The 22804-nt window shown below is 37.8% G+C and overlaps 1 protein-coding gene across 2 annotated transcripts in view; it reads left to right on the plus strand.

The window, feature by feature from the left end:
* LOC306882485 (echinoderm microtubule-associated protein-like 4) overlaps positions 1-22804 on the plus strand; it is a 97576-nt gene that overhangs the window by 22817 nt on the left and 51955 nt on the right. The window contains exon 1 of one of the 2 annotated variants that reach the window (XM_079437137.1): positions 9839-10091. The exons of the other annotated variant lie outside the window; for it this stretch is intronic. Within the exon in view, the coding sequence (XP_079293263.1) occupies positions 10007-10091 (85 nt within the window). The 5' untranslated portion in view covers positions 9839-10006. Of the gene's footprint in view, positions 1-9838; positions 10092-22804 lie in introns of those variants that run through there. 2 annotated transcript variants of the gene reach the window in all.

A 22804-nucleotide genomic window follows, 5' to 3' on the forward strand; every position in this document is an offset into this window, starting at 1 on the left:
GCCCAAATAAGTCATGTCAAAAACCATTAGCCTCGTTATGATTTATGCAGGGCAGAGATGGAGAGATATGGAGCAAATTAAAAATTAGAATGGAGAAGAGGTATAATATTGCAGTAAATCAAATTGGAAATCTTCAGGTTTTGACATTGCAGAATGGATATGCATGTCTTTACCAATTCAAGTGCAAGCTTGCATGATCTGTACCTTCCCACTTTATCAGCACTGTTAAAATGAAGAATCTTTGGGAAAGTGCCCTTGAAAATATTTTTTCTTTTGTCTGGCCTCAGTGGGTGCCATGAGTTACCAGTAAAGAGCTTTGGTTGAAGCACTGAGAATTTCAGCGCTTTCACAACACATTTTTTTTAACATTCAGTGCAGAGTTTATTCATTTAAATGCTGTGTTATCACATTTATAGATTCCTGAAATTAGTTTCACCTAGCTAGACTATCAACATACAATTAGGTCTCCTTTCCAGCTTATTCTGGTTAAGAACTGCCTATTTAAGAAAGTCCTAGTCATTTTTTGTAGTAAGTTTTTTTTTTTTTTTTTTTTTTTTTTATAAACTAGCAGGACAACTAATTATGTACAACCAAATCAAATTGGAACTGCTGACTTGTTGTACGTTCTTCACAGTTTTATGTGTGACATGCATCACTTGGTGTTGCATGTGAGGTTGAAAGTGACTCTTTCTTGGCTCAACAGAGTGACGTGTTTTATTGGTTTAAGATTTGGGTTGGTACTAACCAGAAGGTTGCAGGTTCAGACCCCCAAGCTTTTTGTGCATGACTCTTAACCCGCTTTTGTTCAAAACGGACAGTCCCTATAATAAGTAGAGTAATTATTTTTGGATAAAAGTGTCAGCTAAATGACTACTTACTCGCTCTCATAAACTGCTGGGGTGTTTGATATTGCTGCAGCAGTGCGTTTTAGTGGTGACGCTGTTTCTGGTAAGGCGTTGGGGTGTTCATGCAGATGCTCTACTGAAAGTATGAACAGCCCTTCTGCTTTCACCCTTTGAAACCTCTCTCTTTCCTGTGTGCCACCAACTGCCTTCCTGTCTTCACTATTTTAGTGCTATGTCTGTGGGCCTTTGAGTCTCTGTTTCCTTTCTCGACATGACTGTGTCCATCGCCATGCCATGCGGCAGCGGGTTCCGCTCCTCAGACATGCTGGGTCATGGGGAGTGGCACATGCCTTGTTATTTTGCAGGACTCAATCTGGGATTTGTGCATTCTGCCAACATGTTTGTGTCTATGGTTCAGGCATCTCAGTTGTGCCTAAGTTTGATTATTGTCAAGAATTGAGCACTTTGATACATTTATAGACCCAAAAGGTTGGAATTTGCATGCAGATCTGTTAAAATGAAATATTGCACCTTTTCCCGGTTTAACACCAGGTATACACCTCAGCACTTGTGTTACATGTCATAATTTTGAATGAGTGCATCTGTGCACCTGTGTATGACAGTTTCTACCATGTTTAATTTGCCTTAGGGTCTTACACGCCAACACGCCCAGTTTGACCTGACTCTCAAAACCAGTCAATCTGCTCTTGAAAAATTAATTAATAGACCAAAAGTCTAATTTCTCTAAAATTTCCTGTTGTGCAAGTGTGCCATTAACTTCTAAAATGACATGTATAACTTAAAATCATCTGGCAAGAACCTACATGTAAAGCTCTAGTGCTGTCAAATGATTAATCGCGATTAATCACATTCAAAATAAAAGTTTTTGTTTACATAATATATGTACTGTGTATATTATGCATATATAAATAAACATGCATGTTTAAGAAAAATGTTATGTTTATATTAAATATATTTATAAATAATGTAAATTATATGAATATACACATTAGGGCTGCACGATAAATTAAAATCGAAATCGCAATTAGACAGAAGCTGCGATTGTCATGCGTATCTTTGTCAAGCATAGTTCTGTGATCAGTAGTAAACCTCCATCTGAAGGCCAGATGGCGCTCTTGTGTTGAAACTCCAAATACGCCCTGCAGAAGAAACCCGGGAAATGCCTATAGCGGTAGCTGGATAAACAGAAGATTTAACTTCCATCTGAAAGTAGGTGATGGAGATTTGCTACTAATCACAGAATCAGTTTTACTGACAAGATGTGCATGACAATCGCATTCGATTAATTGTGCAGCCCTAATACACATCCATGTAAATATTTTCATGCATAATAAATATATAAATAAACGTACCTCATATTAATCTCTCACACAAAAATTTTAATTTTATTTTAAATGACAAGCATTTCAATTAAGATACACATAATTAAATTCAAGTCTGGCTGTGCTTAATGGGTACTGTGGCGGGAAGAGCAAACGACATACACAGTGGGTGTGGCGTCAGGCCTCGGAGAGGCTTTTACTAAACAGAATAATAAAATAAAGTGTCCAAAAATAAACAGGGGAGCTGGTGTCCTCGTCGTGCTGCGAGGTTTGTGAAGGTGGGTAGTGTTCTGAAAGGAACAACGTTTTTAGACAGCTTTCAAATTGACCGCCAGACAGAGTGAACACATGGAGACCCATTTCTCAGTGTGTAATGATCTGATTGACTTCAAATTATAGGAGGTATACAGTAACAAACACATCAATTGGTTAAGGCATCAAGTAGGGTAATAAATTATTTTTTGTTTTTATAATCTGATCTCAAAAATGGAAGTGTGCTTAATGGGTAAGTGAGCTTAATAGGTATATTTACCCTACAGAGTATGCACACTAGGGGTGGGACTCTTCAGGCACATGATCTGATCCGATTCCGATTCTGGGAGTCACGATCCGATTCCAAAACGATTCTTGATCTGCATTTTTTTTTCCCACTTAATTCTTCTGCTGTGCAAATGCATCTTTACAACTTTACATTTTAACCAAAATTTGAGTTTCTATGCTTTTTGTTTATAGTTGGAATCTCTGTGTGTCAGTACTGCCATCTTAAAAGTAGGGGTGTGAATTGGTTTCACTATTCAATTCAATATTACTGCAACATTTACTTTATTTTTTTAATTATATAAGTAGGCTACTTTTTAAAACGGTTAGTTATTTAAAATAAGTGTTCTTTAAGTATCTGAAAGTTTACAGACAATAGTTATGGGTTTTTCTTTTTTTCCTCTGCATTATTGCCGTTTGATTATTACTGATGAGATCATAGACAGTGGCAGCTTCAACAGGCTGCATTCAGACTAATGCACAGATCTGTTTTGATATATCAGATGTTTTGTCCTGCTCTGAAAACATAACTGACTGTGTGTACATCAATTTCATATAAAAGTATTAAAAAATGCAAGTGCATTTAACCGCAGCTGCAATCAAGCTTCAGGACAAACAAACACAAAGCGCACCTGAAAGGCTGCACTAGTAAGCACAATAAGGAAATGATTTGCAGTGGCTGCTTTGTGGTGCGATGCGACAACTATCTCCTCTGATGTAGACACAGTGTTACTGTTACGGAGCCGAGAGGCGAGCGGATCCATTTGCAAGGCTTTTATTCAGGGACATGGTCACAAAACAAGCAAGGTTCATGCAATGGCAAACAGGTACAACACAGGCAAGAATAATCCTAGGGCAAGCATGGGTCTACGATCGGTGAACAATATCCAACAGGGCAAGGCAGAGAGATAATCCAGGTACACGAGCAATAGTCCAAGCGAGGTGCAAACAGAGTCCGAACGGCAAGGCAAAGGGTTAATCCAGGGGCAAGGCAAGACTATGACAACTAAGTGAGTAGAGTAGCTATCACTAGGAGAGTGATCTACGCTATACAATACTAGGCGATCTGACTGAGGAAGTCCATGGTTTAAGTAACGCCTGTGGGAATCAGCTGTGTGTGTGTCATCAGTGCAGTGGATGATGGGAATTGTAGTCTGAGGTGGCGTGCAACAGTTAGTGTAGTGCAAGCGTCAATGTGGTGAGCGAGTGACCTCTGGTGGTGAGTGAAACCGGATTTGTGACAGTTACAGACCCAGTGTAGCAGAATTGCAATGTTTTATAACAATAAATATCGGAAAAACCTACACATCTCTCTCACAAAATTGTGCAATTCTTAACACTTTTAGAACAAATGTTTTTTAAAAAGAAGGATTTACTAATACAAGTATTTGACATCTTATCATATATATTTAATTTATGTATGTCTAGTGATGGGCAAACGCTTATGTGCCGTAACATTTTGAATGTACACAAATTAAAGACGTTTTAAATTAGCTAAAATGTAATGTTGGGCATTAGGGGGTCAAACTTTTCAATGTTTACTACAGTATTTAAATGGTCAAAGTAAAATTTCTTAACTTTTAATGATTATATCCTTACTGGTTGAAATATATTACCTTTTGAGTTCAACAATACTTTTCGGTATCAAAAAATAGCGGTGAACCTATGCACCCCTAAATAAATATAACTTCTAGGGTCTCTGAGGGTTAAATGTTTGCATACATTTTCCATTCACCATGGCAACATTAATTCTGAAATAATGTAGCAATGCTGTATGATCTCAGTAAAGTATGCCAGATTGCGCTGGTCTGCTGCATCCTCTAGAACCTAGTGCTTGGCATCTGACTCATGAAAAATTGTGTTCAACAATAACGTGGTGGAGGTGTTTGCGACATTCCTTTAATGAATATAATTTCACTTTAGTGCACAAGCAAATAAACAGCACTTAACAGTCATTCATTTTCTATTAATTCTCTCATAGTATTCTTGCAAACATTGCTGAAAATTTGCAGTTAATATACAAATGAACAGTTTGTGCAAGTGGGTAAATATAAAGACTTCCTCAAAACACCGTTATCTGTGATTCTGGAAATATATATATATTAGCATAGATCATGTTGAAATGAGAAATGTTTATTCTAAATATTCTAATTAGTTTAATAATGAAAATAGATAGAAAAACATCCACATTTTACGTTTTTGTTTATTAAAATAAATATTATTTCCATTTCATTATCTGTATGATTTACAGAGCTCTGGAGTCTGGACACTGTAGAGTTTTCAAGGTTCAAACTGATTTTGAATAACATCCTTGAAAACACTTGATCTTTTTTCTTAGAACTTCCAGTATAATAATAATAAAAAAAATTTTTTTTTTTTTTTCCAAAGACTTTTTTTTTCAAAAGCATTTAAATTCCACTCTACAACAACTGTATGAACCCTGAGTAGTCCAGATCAAGTGCATTTCAAATCAGAAATTTATTTTCACTTGGGATACTGCCATCACTGAAAACTGCCTAATGTAGGTAGTAGGCTAATGTAGCTTAGTAGGTTTTGGAAAAGAGCTAGTTTGTCTTTTTTGATCATTCAGATGTAGGCGTACTCCCTGTTTGTGGTTTGTAATTTCATTGAAAGCTGAAATATGTTTGGCCGAATGCAGATGTTAAGTGTGCAAGTGCATGCATAGGCCTATGTGTGTGAGAGTGGGAGTTTGACAGTCCCTATGATTGGCCTTTTACCTACTTTCTTTTCATTCCTCATCTGTAATTGTGTCAGTATGACACTCATATCCCACTGAGAGACGACGTTTCCACCTCGTAGGCTGATTATCTTCTCAATCTCCTCTCGTTCGGTTTATAGGCTTTTTTACACGGAAGGATTGCGGTGTACGTGGCCACGATATTCTTTCTCTCCTCTGTTCTCCTCTCTCTGGCTCTACTCCTGACTTCTAACCAGTCGCTTTTTGTTGTTGGTTTTTCTTCCAACTTGGCAGCTGTGTGCTGAAGGAATGCTCTCTCACTCGCTCTCCTTCTCATTGTTTTATAGCTCTCCTCAGCGACAGGCTGGCCCCTTCACAGACGTGGGTTAATTAAATGTTTCATTCTTTTTTAAACACTGCTGCTATGCTTCACTCCTCCTCCTCAGGTCTAAGATTAATAAACAGCCGTGTTGTTTTTGAACGAGGGCCCGCCAAGGCACACTTACCATTATAACTCACTGAACTCTAAGGGATCTAAACTGTAAATATATGAAAAGTACATAAGTTGTATATAAACTTAGACACTAAGACTCGGAATGATGTACAGGCAATGACTTGAGCTCATAAACACATGCACTGTCATTCACTCACATTGTTTTACGAAGCATGACAGTCATGGGATGATCATTAGATTAGTAATAGGGCTCATATTTTCTGAAAATAGTTTTAGTTCTAATACTACAGAAGTATTATCACTTCATGAAGTTGCAGCATTAGCATCAAGCTTAATTCATGATGTAAAATTGAATGCCACGTAAGGTTATTTAAGGTTTCTTGGATCGGGTTACTAAGCAATTTAAGGTCATACACTTAAAACCAAGATAGTTTTCAATCAGATAAGTAATATTCCTCCTGTTTGACTGTGCAATGGTTTGTATTAGAGGCGGTATTAGTGACAATATTAGCTGTAAATAGATGTACATTTTAAAAATCCACCAAAAATTGTATGCTATCCTGACACTTTTGAACTATTTCATCCATACTAGGATGTGAAACTAGTGGTTGACCAATATGGGAATTGTGTCTGTTAGATGCTGTAACTACACCATTATCTTAGCAAAAAGTCAGTTTTTTCTTTGACCATTCACAACTAGCCGTATAGGTAGATTTCTTATTATGAAAATAATATACTTTCAAGAATAGATTTAATTGCAAACTGACAGTAATGTTTTCTGACATTGGCACTTGTTGATATATAAGGCAATTTTGGGTCATTTGCCAAATTATCTGTTGTTTTAAAGGACTTTGTTTGGAAATCATTCATTACGTTCTCAAATTATAATCTCTGTGTGCCCCTGGAACCTTCTACAAAAGGAGATGAAGTTACAAAACTTGGTGTCTGATAATTATTTTAAGTCCTTATGTAATCTAGAGAGCAACTTAATGGTGTGTAATTGTTTTTAACTGGTTATATGTTGGTTTGTCATAACTATGTTGTTTATTTGAATATGCAAACTCGGCTGACTATCTTGGCCAGGACACTCCTGGAAAAGAGATTTTAATCTCAGTGAGTCTTTTCCTGGTTAAATAAAGATATGTAATGTTAATTGCAATTAATTTGTTGTAATTTACACTTATGTTAAATGCAATTAGCTGAACTAATTAGTGCAATTAGTAACAAGTGGGTAAAAAAAATGTTTTTATCTACTTAAGTATTATGCGATTTATATATTTTTATATATTTTTCATAATCTAATATACTAAAACTAAAATAAAATGTCATTCCTAATGAAACTTCATGTATTAAATGCATTGTAATTAAACCTTTGTTTTGATAAAGATGTGATTTATTACATTTAAAAACTGAATATAATATTGAATAACACACTACAGTTAAAATTATAATGAAGTACTTTACATGTGCTTTAGTTAGCACATCAAAAATAAGTGTACTTGTTTAAAGCACAACAATAATTTTAAAAACATAATGGTTTAAAATGTACCTTAAAATAAAACTTAATTTTGTCATTATTACAAATTTAGTTTAGTTAAATTATTATTAAACTTAAGTGGCCTTTTGTTTCATTAATATTATATATTATAGTATAGTTTTTGTAAACATACTTTTTGGATTTGAAATGCACTACAAGTGTACATTCAATACAATAAAACACTATTTTCACAAGTGTGCTGCTCAGGATAGTTGCTATTGAAGGATTTGTGGTTCCATCAGCCAATCAGCTTTGTCATGATTCTATTTTTGTTCAGCTCTGAAGTAATTAGTCACACTTTGTCTGGAACAAAGTTCGGTAACACTTTATTTTAAAGTGTCTGTTACATTTGTTGCATGTACTTACTATTAAAATCAGGGTTTGAAAACAAAAAAAAAAGTCAATCGGTTCACTCAGAGCAGAATCGATATTTTAACGTTTTCCGTTCCTGCATTCCTTTATATTATTACCGTTCCGAAACTGGTTCGAGTATAAAAAAATAACGGTTAATACCGTTATTTTTAAAATTGTCTTTGCCTATAATAATAATAAAGTACAGTGTTTTCTTTAGACAAAAAGAAAAAGAAAGAAAAAAAAGAGATGATATCTTAACCCGCTGCGCTTAGTCACAACCAATACAGCCTCATCTTTTCTAGATTTTTACATTTCTAAATGTAGGCTACTAAACAAAAGAAAAAAATCTTTAAAGACAAAGTATTTTTTTTTAAAGATATTTAAAAATGTTTGCTGCATATTGTTTAAAAAAACGCTACTTGTATAAAATTGCGTTTTGAGGAAAAAGAAAAAACAAAGGCTAAGCCACCTCGCATTTTATTAGGCTATTATTCAGAAATGATGTTGGCTAAAATGCCGGTAAATCAAAAATGTTTACAAACAAAACAGTTATTAGTTTCTCTTCACAACAAATCCTCTAAACTTAAGGCTGCTATAAAAATGTCAATCCAAAAACAAATTAAAGGTGAAACTGATGCCTAACTCTCTCATTCGGCACAAATCCAAATGTTTCCATATTCTCGACATATACTAAAATATTATTTATTGGCTTTTACTTTCATCGACGTAAACCATCATCTTTCACATCGGCAATAACAGCACAGTGAGGCAGTCACGCTGAACGCAACAGATTGGACAATGGAGCACTCTAACTTTTTATACGTTCATTTAACTGTATTTTATGTTGATAATGAACTGGCTGCAATGTCGCAAAATATGTGTCTTTGTGCGTGTGAGGTGCCAGCGCGATATGGCCATACCAATGCTGGTTGTTTATACAGATGCAAGACATCATTTAAAACTGTCAAGCTATTGCAAAACAAATAAAACTGTAAACCTTTTGCAAAATAAAGAAAACTACTTTCTGCCGTCTCGCTTTCCTTTCCGAGAATTTTTTTTCTTTCTTTCGTTTTGTTAATCTGTCAATGATTTACGTGAAATATATTCACTCTGCATCAGCATTACATTTGCATAGTCTACTTGAATTCCTGATTGGTTGACAGCAAATTTCAGATATTAAATGGAACGATAAAATAACGCTATTAACCGGTTAATGGCCATTTCAAATTTTCGATTCTGTTCGGAACTATAAAATTTGATTTAGTTTCTGTTTCCGGTTCTGTTCCAGTCAAAATTTCGTTCGTTTCCGGTTTTCGTTTTCATTCCTTGAACCGGTTCAGAGCCCTGATTATAATAACAATAAATTATGCATATATGCAAGTAACCCTAAACCAAACCCTAATCCTAACCCTAACTGTATCGTAAATACATGTAGTTAGTTAATATTACTCAGTACTTAAATGCATAATTACACTGTAACAAGGACACCTTAAAATAAACTGTAACCCAAAGATGGCAGCATGCAGATTGTGTACTTCTGAGGCCACATGCACCAGCCTAGCAACTGCCATTGATCCTATCGCTATTTCTACTCTTGCATACTATATGCTGCAGTATGCAAACTAGGACGCTTGAGTTGTGAAATACAGTCTGTGTCAACCGGAATAGCCTCAGCAATTAAATGGAATTGCAATTTACAGTTTTGTTTTGCATCTTGATGTCTTAAATCACGTGATGTGACATATTTCATCGTGTGCACTTCCAGCAGCCAGTGCGCGGTCATTTGAATGAGAGATGCGGAGCTGTAGTAATTTGCTGTAATGTGCGTGGCTGGTTTCTGGAAGCTTTGACACCTCCACGTGGTCTCCTCCCCTCTCCTGGCGCTCCCTTCCCCCTGTCCCAGTGCACAATAAAACAACATACACTGTGTGTGTGGCTCCGTCAGAACGGCAGAGGTTAAAGACGTGCAAGCTTTAGCCACTCCCTTAGCCAACCAAGATTTTCTTTTTTTATCCCTTTATCTCCTCCTCCTGTAGTTTCCCTTGTTCTCTCTCACCCTCGGGCTCACTCGCTCGCCCTGGCTTTTGTGTGAGCGGACGCATGTGTGCAGCACCGTCCAGGAAAGAAAGAATGTGTGTGTGAGATAGAGAAAGAGAGACACAGACTGCAAAGAGACAGACAGACAAGAAAGGAGGATACGAGGAGAAGCGGACGAGCAGCGGTTAAGATTGCAGACATATGCACGAGCGGAGAATGGAAGACAGTACGACAGGTTTAGCTCCAGTGTGCAACTCTACAGCCACGCTGAACCACCACTGCACCGGTAAAGCAGCGCTGTGGGATTGTGGGGAGGGCTGTGTGTGTGTGAGACTGAATTTATGAAGGAGGTGTTCTGAGATGCATGCGTGTCTGCGTGTGTGTGTGCACAGTGTATTAGCATGAGTCTTCCTTTTTGTCATTTGGAGGTTCCCTTCTGCACACCACACAGAGAAGAAGTGTGTGTAATGCTCTAACCTCACTACATTGATGCGCCTCAGCCATGTATGTATGTGTGTGTGTGTGTTTAGTGAGTAAAGCAGGTTATTTGAATGCTGGTCACCACAACGATAGAGACCTTTGTGTGGTTATAGTCTTAGAATTAAATGTTCTTTATTGGCATCAATGATTCCACAAAGAACCTTTACCATCCATGTAACCTTTTCATTCCACAAAAGGGTCTTTACTGTGGAAAAAGCTTCTTGAGATTATTCAAATGTTCTTCACACTAAGAAAAAATGGTTCTTTTAAGAACTGTTCATCTGTTCTTCTATGGTAGCCTATCGCTGTGAAAACCCCCTTTTGGAACCTTTATTTTTAAGAGTGGACTGTAGTATAAGAGTCACGTGACGTGCTCATGAACCTATTCACACTTGAGTAGAGCGCCGTACGTTTGGCCTCTTTTTGCTGATTTTTTTGTTTTGTTTTAAGTTTTATTAATTGGTAGTGCTTTACCTGATGGCATGCAGTCGTAAACATCAGGAGTTGTCTCCATCGGCTTCTCCGATTTAAGAAGAAATCCAAGTCACCGAACTCAAGCGATATAATGGACAAGATGGCGAACACTGTCACACACTTTGAGGACATTCTAAGAACTGAGTTGACGGCGATGCAGAACGAGTTCGCTTCTCACATGTCAGTTGTTCAGTCTCTATGCTCTAAACTGGATCTTCTTACAGGGGAGATGAGAGAACAAAAGAAAGTTGTTGCAGATCACGATAGGCGAGTAGCCGCGCTCGAGCAACAGGTTGTGGACTTACAGGATCGCAGTAGGCATAGCGATCTGCGTCTGGTTGGATTGCCTGAAGGTTCCGAAAAGGACGACCCTATGGGCTTTTTGAAAAGATCGCTACCGACGTGGCTCCCGTCTCTGGCGGGCAAAGAGTTTGAAGTGGAGCGAGCGCATCGCGTGTACACAAGGCTCTCCTCAGATCACACTAAACCACAGGTTTTCATCTTTAAACTGCTGCGGTACACGGACAGATTTAGGCCCCCTCATGTGAGATATGATACATTTTTCAGTTATTCAAGGCTCATTTCACCCATCTATTAATATAGCTGTTATTTCTCTCTTGTTAAAAAAAGATAAAGATCCGACATCCTGTTCTAGTTACCGGCCACTTTCTTTGATAGGGAATGATGTTAAATTATATGCTAAAGTACTATCTCGTTGTCTAGAGAAATTTATGAATAAGCTAGTTCATCATGACCAAGCAGGATTCATTAAATCTCGCTCAGCTTCGTATAACTTACGCAGGTTATATCATATTATTAATTCAAATAATAGTTTGTCCCCCCCTTGCTCAGTATTATCTCTAGATGCGATGAAAGCTTTTGACCGACTGGAATGGAACTATTTATGGGTGGTTCTACAGCATCTGGGTCTGGGATCGAGTTTCATAAATATGATAAAAGTTCTGTATGCCAATCCAGCAGCCACTGTTCTCACAGGTGCTGTTCACTCTAACCCATTCTTTATACATCGAGGTACTCGTCAGGGTTGCCCGCTTTCTCCTCTGTTATTTGCCCTATCCTTGAAACCCTTAGCTCAAGCGGTCCGACAATCTGAAACTATTTCTCCCATAAATATACAGAATGCTCATCACATTTCTTTGTTTGCTGATGATATCTTATTGTTTTTGGAGAAGCCGTCACATTCTATTCCTCATATGTTGAATTTATTTGACCATTTTGGATCTCTCTCAGGGTTTAACATTAATTGGAGTAAGTCATGTTTACTTTCCCTCAATTCTAAAATTGATTCCATGTCTCTTTCTATATCTATTCCATTGGTTCAAAACTTTAAGTACTTGGGGATAGATGTTTGTCCTTCCCTGCAGGAAATCATCTCAAGAAACTATAATGGTATTCTAGCCAAAGTATCCTCAGATTTGGAAAATTGGTCTCGTCTTCCTACTTCTTTTCAGGCCCGTATATCGTTGATTAAAATTAATGTTCTCCCACGTATCAATTTCTTTTCTTCCATGATTCCTCTCGCTCCACCGGTTGGCTACTGGAATAAACTAGATGCATGTGTTTGGTTTGATCCTGAGGCTTCTGTGTCTTGGAGAGCAATTGAGGAATCTATTGTTTATCCGTATAAATTGAAGCATCTTGTTTTTTCGGGAGTTCTGCTTAGGCAGTGTAAATCTTGGTTTGGTCCCATTGTAACCCATCTCGTCTCCACATGGAGGGATGTTGAAAGACGTTCACAACTAGTTACAAAATGGCATAGACATTCGCCTATTTTCCACAATAATAACCTTTTATCAGGCAGTACTCCATTTCATTGTCCGCAATGGACTCATAATAAAGTAAACACTTTAGGAGATATATATGATGATAGTGGTTTAAAATCCTTCCAGAATCTTATAACTCAATATAATCGGCCAGGAAGCTCCTTTTTTATGTATTTGCGTATTAGATGGGCCCTACGGCTGTATGGGGTGCCTTGAAACTCTCAACTGCCTGTTCACCGTTTGCACAAACTAATCCTTCCTTCTGAGGAATCTCCCTCCTCTGCTTCAGTCATCTATCTTTTTCTTCTTGAGCATTCATACAAACCTTTATCTATCACAACTGTTTGGGCTAAGGATCTTAATGAGGATGTGCATGTTTTATTTTCCGATCAGGTATGGGGTGTTGAAATTGTCTTCTAAAAGCCCTAATCACCAAATGATTCATTGGAAATTACTGCATAGGGTTTACTTGACTCCAATGAAACGTTTTTATATGAATCTGTCGTCTTCTAAGTGTAATCTCTGTTCCCAAGGAGTTTTAGGCACGTTTTTGCATTTTTTTGGGGAGTGCCCCTCTTTCTCACCTTTTTGGACTCAGCTCTCACAGGACCGGTCATATTTGTTGGATACTGAGATATGTTTGACTCCGCGCCATTTTTTCATGAATGACTTTAGCTGTTCTTGTAGCTGCTCTCACATCAGCAAACAAATAGCTTGTCAACCGTTGGAATCCTCCTCACACAATGGACAGACAAACCTGGACTGTGTATTTGTTGGGCATTATCTCAATGCAACTCTCTACTTCTCGTATACATGGATCTAACGTGAAAACTAAATTCATGGCATTCAGCTTTTAATGTTGTGTCTTGGCTTTTCTTGAAGGAATAGGTACACCTGAGGATTTCTCATTAAAGATTTTTGTTCGAAATGAAATGTTGAATGTTGAGAACAGCGGGGAGGTCTTAGTGTTTAGTTGTTCGATGTAATAATGAATATAGCAATCATCATTTACTCCTGACATCTGAGCTACAGAGGATTAACGTTACTTTTGCTTTGAAGTGTATGCACCGATCCTGATCCGCCTAAATTCGTCTGTTCGCGCAAATCATTCATGATCCAGATTTATCTACAGAAGAAGTGAGTATAAGGGTTTTTATGAATCTTTGCAAATCGTCTTTCCTAATAATGTGCTAGTTCGCCAGTTTCGCAGCTGAAGTTTAGTATGCTCCATAGATATACATGCCTAGATTCCTCATTATCGACTGTTTCTATGGGCCGCGAGACGTAAACCATCCGCCATTTTTGGAACGGTCTGTGAATCTTCGAGTGCATTGACTGTGTGCGTCTACAACAGCAACTTGCGAGATGGCTGACGCATCAATGTTATCTAGAGCGGTCGAATAGGGAATCTACACACATCTATGGTCTGCTCGTCACTCAACGGAAGAGTGAAGTGAAGTGAAGTGAAGTGAAGTGACATTCAGCCAAGTATGGTGACCCATACTCGGAATTCGTGCTCTGCATTTAACCCATCCAACGTGCACACACACAGCAGTGAACACGCACACACCGGGAACATACACCCGGAGCAGTGGGCAGCCATTTATGTTGCGGCGCCCGGGGAGCAGTTGGGGGTTCGGTGCCTTGCTCAAGGGCACCTCAGTCGTGGTATTGAGGGTGGAGAGAGCGCTGGACATTCACTCCCCCCACCTACAATCCCTGCCGGCCGGAGACTCGAACCCGCAACCTTTGGATTACAAGGCCGACTCACTAACCATTAGGCCACGACTTCCAGAGAGGCGAAGTCAGCAGAGCTCACTAGGATTTAAAGCAATATTGACTAGATCAGCCTGCTAAAGGTGTTTTTTACACTACCATTGAGCAATTTTAACCAAAGTATGTTGTAGACTTTTCAATAAGACCATAAAGAACCACATCAACTTGTTTAAAATGGGCATCCGATGACCCCTTTAAGATGCATGACTGTTTTTTACAGTGATACTAAACCAAAATGTTTCTTGAGCAGTAAATCAGTAGCCTGACTACGTCAGACTTTGTACTTCCGCTCAATTTCAGTTTGCTTCTGTTCTCAGTCTGATACAGCAAATCAGCTCCCAGATTATCTCCGGCTCCACACCAGCCATCCAACCAATGAACAGAGGGCAGGCTGAGAGCCATGACATAGACGCTAAGTGCCGAATTTAAGATTGTAGTTTAGGTTAGGTAAATCTAAAACGACAGCGGACATGGAGACACGGGATGATATTCGCTCTGTTGTGGAGAATATTCCCGGCATTTGCCAACTGAAGCCCGAACAAGAAGAGTGTTTGGTTCACATTTTGAATGGAGGTGATGTTATGGCCCTACTCCCAACAAGTAAAAGTACCGGACCTATGTCCAAACTAGCATTGTAGTGTTTAACCCACCTCGGTGACACTGCTCCGTGATGGCAAGTCCATGGCCTTCCTCTGCTTTTTTATGGTCTTTGGAGTTTTAGAGGGTGTATCTCGGTCTCTTTTATCTGTCGAGCTCGAACTGGCACCCTTTTGACAGGTCAGTGTCTCCTTTCTTTTCCAGTCCTTGAATATTGCCATGTCATGCTGTAATCTTGCAATTAAGTTTTCATTTTTTCATTTCAAGCATTTCCGACAGACTCAAAATGAACGAAGAGCTGTGTTTAACAGAACTAATCCTAACTTTGACAGTTGGCTGCAAATATTTTCTTGTTTGTCTCTACTGTCAAATATTAGTTTAGATGCACTAATTGTACCGTGGATGCGTAGATTTACTTCACATAATCTGCAAAAGTCGTTCACAGCCATCTTCACTCTGGTTGTTTTTGACGCATACCTGTGATTACAGCGGAAGTTCGAGGCGGCTGAGCCGGCGCATAGCATACGTCATAACCAAACGTTATGTGATTGGCTTACGGGTACACCAATGATTTTAAACTTAAGAAAAGCGCCCCCCCCCCATGAGAAAGTAAACACCTTTCAATTATGCCCTTCCAGACTCTGTCTACGAAGCAAAGCGAAGTAGCAGAGTTTGGTATTACCAGGCTAGTAAATCAGCATATTAGAGTGATTTCTGAAGGACCGTGTGACACAGAAGACTGGAGTAGTGATGCTGAGAATTCAGCTTTGCTTCACAGGAATAAATTAAAATAGAAAAAGTTAATTTAAATGGTATTTTTTGGTAAAATAAATGTAGCTTTGGTGAGCATAGGAGGTTTCTTTCAAAAACATCAACTTCTGCTGACCCCAAACTTTTGAACAGCAGTGTATGTCATGTCTGTAAACTGAAAAGATCTAGTAACTATGGCGGCATATAATCTGTATACTTGCTTAAACATATTTTTCGAATATGTGTCTTATAGGACTTTCTTCTTAATGAAACTTGATGAAACTAGTTAGATCCACGAGCTACAGTTATACCTCAAACCATCAGATTCATTCACACAGAAAAGCAGCTGAACATCAAAGACTGTTAAAATGTTTCTCTGCTAGAATAAATATTTCTGTCTGTCTATCTTTCTTTCTCTCTCTGTCTGTCTTTTTCTCTTCTGTCTATACGGTCTAGATAACCTTCAATCCTCAAGGCTTTTAAAACATTTTTGAACTTCCAGCCAAGGCTTTCTCAAGTCAACATTCAAGGATTATCTTGACAAACTGTCTTTTTCTAAGTTGATGTTTTTGTCTAGCGTGCGTTTGTGTAGATGCTTGTATCTGTGTCTTGTGGCTTTTTATTGGGATGCCACGTCTGTACAGAGTCTGTGTGTGGTGTCTCATTCATGGTGAACTGGCTTGGGGGAATACAAGCAAATCTCTTTGTAAAAGTGTGTGTGTGAACGGTTAGGGTTAGAGTATTTACTACTGGGGATGTGAAACAGAAATACTCCGGTTCAGTGGCTGAATGTGGGCAGAATAGTGCCTAAGGTCAGGGTGTTTCTTCCTTTCATTGTAATAAATGCTGGTTAAAGAAACAATAAAAGAAGTGAACGATTAACTAGTGTGTGTGTGTGTGTTTGCACACACCGTTTGTGAATCTACCTGTAGTATGTGTTCAGCTGGTGTTCAGAGTGTGTTTGTCTTCTTGCAGATGGTACACAGGCTTTTGTTTACTTCCTTCTCTGTTTAACTGAACCTTCTTCGTTTTTTCTTTTCTCGTCTTCTTCAATGAAAGCTGAAGTGTGTGATATTAAAAAAAAAAAAAAGGTAAAACACTTTCTACCATCTGAGGTTTGTATACAGAAATAACTGTAGGTAAATTATTACAGGTTTATTTCCTCTAAATGTAAACACTGTGTCTCTGTGGCGCTTTCAAAAGATTGTTTAAGCATCCAGACCAGCCCCACACGGCAAGAAAGGCTCGACCAATAGCGCGAGTGTGGGGTTTGTCTGACCAATGGCAGATGATGGAAACCTGTTTGAAAACATTATTTTTGCAGTTCTGTTAGTGCTAGTTCTGTTAGTTTTTTTAAGGCAATGAAAAAAAAGGAAAATGAAACAATGTTGCGTGACAGTTGTGTAACAATTGTACTACAAAATTAATCTCTCTCTCTCTCTAATATCTCTTTTATCTTTTCACAACTTCCATAAGCATGCTGACAAACAGCACAGTAATACAGTAAATATTTACACACATTTATGTAGACCATCTACAGTATATAGAGTTTTATGTACAGCTCATATGTCTGTGCGATATTGAAATAATTGAAACATTGCAAATGTACAAATCATCATATGAATATTGTGCTGACTTACAATAGCTGAATGTTTGCTGAATGCTGAATTTTAATAATTCAAAAAGTTACGAAAAGTTTTAAATTCAACAAAAATGGCAGAGAATAGACTGGTCATGCAGCTGTATAAATATAAAATAAATTGCTTATTTTGTGACTAAACAAACTAATTTTATATGCAGCAATTTGTACTATTTTTACAAACGAGTACGTCCCCACAATGAGGTTCTGTCAGACTCTGCTCACTTTTGAGAACAAATTTGTCCTCAAAATATGGTTAGACACACACACACACACACACGCAGGTTCTGTTACAGCCGTCTGCTTGTATTTGGCGCTGGAGTTGATGTACGTTAGGCTAGATTCCAGCTGAGAGAATCTCTCAGACAACTTTTACAGATGGACAACTGCTGTCTGCAGTGTGTGTGTTTGTGTAGGATGTGTTAGTGTGTTTAAGTTTATCTAGCGGTCAGGGGTTAGTTTGAAATTGTGCAATAGATATCTAAACTTTGTGAACATGTGAATAGAAACTTCTAGCTGTTCCGCTTATGTTTGCCTGGATGTCTGCACAGATACACAGTACCATGCATTTTTGGACATCCATTCCATGGATGGCAATTTCTTTGAAGGACTTTGGAGTACCGTGGCATTATGAATATGATTTTACCATCTGATACCAGGATTGTGACGTGATTCTGCCTGATTACACTGATACAGTGCTGATAGTGTTATTTAGAGGTCAGGGTGTCTGAAGGCAACCCTGGTGGTTTTATAGGATGATGTATACCTGTTAAGTAACACAGGCTAAATCAATGTGTAGTTTTATAGAACGGATGTGGCATTCTCTGTGCAACTCTGTGATAATCCTGCTCATCCATCAGCGAACGGGCTGCTGCATAACCCCGTCTCTCCACTTGCTCAGTGCACATAGTTGGCCCGGCTGCACAGTCTAATGTCTTTAAACAAACATGTCACCACATGTGCTAAACAATTTTAAAGCCGCTGCGAGGCAGTAGGCTGGAATCTGCAGTGCAATAATTAGCACTTCATGCAGACACGCATTTTATAATTTCCGTGCACAGACCTTTATTGGGCACATATTGGCTGTGTTCACAATGGCATGCTATGTACTGCATACTGTACAGTGCCCACTATTCTTTATAATTCTATATATTCTATTTCACAAGTACATTTTAATTTTGTTGCAGGAAGGACAAATAATAAGTCAGAGAAAATGTTTTTACTGCAGGTCATTTGTTGCACTTGACATTGAAGGTCAAGTTGAGCATATTCTAGTAAATTTCACAAATAATTACAAAGAAACAGCAAATAACACATCAAATTAAATTTTGAAGTAGAAAGACTGAAATAGTATTTCCTTGCAAAACATGCTCCAGTAATCTTGGACAGCCTATTTGCTGTCCAATAATCTACAACTCTCGGGGAGCAACCCATTTTTTATAATGTGCATACAACTATGTATAGCAGAAATTTTAAAACTAGTATATTAGTATACTTTTTAAACACAACCAATGTTTAAACTTTGAAATAAATTACTTCTGGATTGTTCGTCGCATGGAAATGTTATAAAATCAAGTTAAGCACATTGAACTGTGGGATACATAACATAACAGTGTATACTACTATCTGGGTATTGAATGCAGTAAGTTGCACAGTAAGCTGCTCACTGCAAAAATGGTGTAGTATGGTAGTACAGTAGTTGTTCCGAACAGCCAGTGGTTAATTGGTGGATATCTGTGCTGCCTTTGTTTGCCGTGGATTAGTTTAACCAGAGTCTATTTTGTTTTATGAAGAATAATGCAGCTCAATCTGTCCATAATCTAAGAAGGAGAAAAGGTGGTGAAAATGCATGTCACAACAGTGCTCTGTACCACTTATCATTATCTAATCTCACATGGGCCCCACAGATGTGTGAGTGCGTGTGTGGTTTTGTGTGAGGGAGAGTGTGTGTGTATCTTGTGTATCAAGCCCTGGGCCATTACGATGAATCATTAACATGAAGCTTCAGTGCTGTGTAGTTAATCATGTCTGTGACATGCCTGCTGGTCTTCTGAAGGCAGAGCAATCGCATTCATAAAGCTGCACTGAACCACTCTCACTGCACCTTACTGCAGTCTTAATATTCTGTTAGAGTTGTTGTGTCAAACTTGTATGACTTTCTTCACAAAGCCACAACAGGTGATTTAAAAAAAAAAAAAGAAGAATATTATTAATGCATTTCATGCATTTTCATCGTACATTTGATGTAGCTGAAGTATGATGTGTGAGAAATGTTGTTCATCACAAAATCCTGAAAAATATTTTCCCACAAAAAACTATTAAGCAGCATGACTGTTTTCATCATTGATAATCATAAAAATGTTTCTTGAGCAGCAAATCAGCATATTTGAATGATTTCTGAAGGAGCATGTGACACTGAAGATCGGATTAATCAGAATATTACTGTTTTTACTCTATTTTTGATCAAATAAATGCATCCTTGGTGACTGAAACATGAAAACTTCATGGTAGAATGGTAGTGCATAAAAATATATATTATAAGATTCAAGATTTTTATTTGTCACATACACAATTATACAGAGTGATATATATATATAACCAGCAGTTAAATGTAGGTCAGGCCCGCTCCAAGGACAGTGCAATTATATAGAATACAAATATTAAGAAAAAGAAACGTAGAAAAAAAAAAAGATAAATATAAATGTGCAGGTCAGTATGTTGTTGACTTAAATAGTAATAAAGAGGAATGTGCAAAAAAGTTGTACAGGGTATTTAAATAGCAGCAATATGAGATTAAAAATGACGAATAGCTTGTTGAGTATAATTATAATATTTTACTTTTTAAATGATTTATATGGTTAAACATTCAATAAACTGTATATTAAACATTTATATATTTGAAATGGCATGGTAATGTTCTATCTTTGCAGCAAACTAGACTGATATTATTAAATTTAAGCGATTCAAAATTATATATAAATTAAAGTCTAGTTAAATATAATTAAGGCACGTTTGCCACACATTCCACTACTTTTATTTTTTAAACAATACATATAATTAAGCAGCAATATTTAATTGTTATATACACTGATAAATTTTTTTATACATTTTTGAAATGGAAATGAATTGCTGAATCTGAGTTTTTAATTGCTTCAAACAGACAGTTTGAGCTGATTCAAGTAAAACTCGCAGGATAAATAAAAAGCAGATGAACCAACGTATTGGCAGCAAAGTAATTGCAAAGATGGTGAATAATCAAGCTCTACTGAACAGTCTTGTGTGGATGCTCATAACCTTGAGATGAGGACAGAGCACAAGCATCTTCCTCCCTAGAGTATCTATATGCAAATGAGCTTTCATGACTGTTACACATGTATGAGTATGTAATCCCCTGTGTGTGGACATGCTGAATTATAACGTTTAATTCATATTGCTTGCATGCAACAATGATACCCAGTAGGGCTGGGCGATATATCGCATGCGATTTGTCCTGCGCATCACGTCAGTAAAGTCGGTTCCATGATTAGTGACCACTGCTTTCAAATGGAGCTGCATTTATTACACAGAGCCGTAGTTCACTGACAAGCTACACAATATTGTTTTCATTATCGAAGGTGATTCATCTGCGATAATTAACGCGATATTGCATAGCTTGTCAGTGATCTATGGCTCTGTGTAATAAATGCAGCTCCATTTGAAAGCAGGGGATGGAGATTTACCGCTAATCACGGAACTGGCTTTACTGACGAGATGCGCATGATCATCGCATTCGATATATATTGTCCAGCCCTAAAACCCAGTCCCAAGAGGCTGTCTGGAGCTGTGTGCAAGTGCGTCTGTGTCACTGGTACTTTTACAGAAGGACTATAACCCTACAAAAGTGTCATGGCATTACATAAATAGAGTTGGGGTTTTTTGCCTTGGGTAAATAAATAAGCATCCTCAGGAGGTAGCTTCATGGCGATGCCTTTTAAAAGGTCAAACACCACTCATCTTTCTTCAGAAATGTTAAATATCTAGTTAGTATTATGAATATCTCCTATAAGCATAAGTTTCGGGTTCAGTTGTGTACCGTGAATCTTCGCGTGTTAACCGAGAGTTGAGAGATGCATCACTGCTTGAAAGTGGAGCGTCAATTTATTTCAGTATTTTTACTCTTATCTCCCGCATCTTTGAGTTCACTTTCCTGTATGAGCTCACATCTGCAAAATTACTAAAATCAGTATTACAGAGGCCTTGCACAGCTTCCCTTTTGTGGCTTTCCCCCTTTCAAAATCACATGTTGAGCAATTACCATAGTAGTACAATTGCAAAAATATAAAAAACGTTATTATGACAATACTTTTTCTTAAGGTTGCACCATGGTATTGCAAAGTGTATTTTCAGAGATGCTACACAGAGTTTAAACCAAGGGTGCCCAAACTTGGTCCTGGAGGGCCGGTGTCCTGCAGAGTTTAGCTCCAACTTGCCTCAACACACCTGCCTGGAAGTTTGTAGCATGCCTAGTAAGATCTTGATTAGCTGCTTCAGGTGTGTTTAATTGAGGTTGGAGCTAAATTCTACTGGACAACGGCCCTCCAGGATCGAGTTTGGGCACCCCTAGTTTAAACAATACTATGTTTAAAACACGGGTATACTGTGTTTTTGAACTGTTTTTGAATGATTTGTACAATCTCTTACATAGTACTATAATGTAAAACATAATACCATAGTACTGCAATGTAGTTTTTATACAGTGGTTTATACTGTGGTTTTTGGAGTATCACAGTTTTCTTAAAAGTACCATAGTACAAAATAGTTATTTATTTTACAGTCCTGTTCTACATATACATATGTACTTATTACAGTAAATGCATTATCTGGGTAATAGGTATTAACCCAGAATCTACCCCTAAAGCTAACCTTAACTAAACCTTATTTCACTCAGTACTTTCCTGAGGAAGTACAATGAAAGCGCATGTGTAAAATAAAGTGCAACCAAAAACATGATAATATCATAGTGCGACGTCCAAAAATAAGGGGTGTTACAATGGTACTGTGTACAAAAATAACATGGTACGTGTCTAATAAACATGATAATTCCATAGTACTTTTTGCAAGCATTCAGTTGCATTTAATTATGGAATGCATGTGTGAGTGTATAATAACCCTACTTCAGTTAAATGTTTTGTTCTCTAAACCATATAAGACTCTCACACACACATAACCAGTTCAGACATGTGCAGCCTTGTGCTCTACTCCAGTTTACAAGTGTGCCGAGTGTTTTAATGATCTCCTAACCCCAGCAGCGTGACTTGATTATTTTTCTTGCCAGGTACACAAGAGACATCTCTGTTGTTTCATGAAGGTCAAGTCCAACCCAGTTTTGTGTGCGGCCAATCGATGCTTACATTTATCCCTTATCTCGTACTCAGGAAGTTCACTGCTGAACACCACGACAGATTATCATGGCTATCTGTTAACAAAAAGTGTTGCAAATGGTGAACATTAACAAGACAC

This window comes from Barbus barbus (genome assembly GCF_936440315.1).
Source record: "Barbus barbus genome assembly, chromosome: 16".
In the NCBI taxonomy this organism is placed as follows: Eukaryota; Metazoa; Chordata; class Actinopteri; order Cypriniformes; family Cyprinidae; genus Barbus; species Barbus barbus.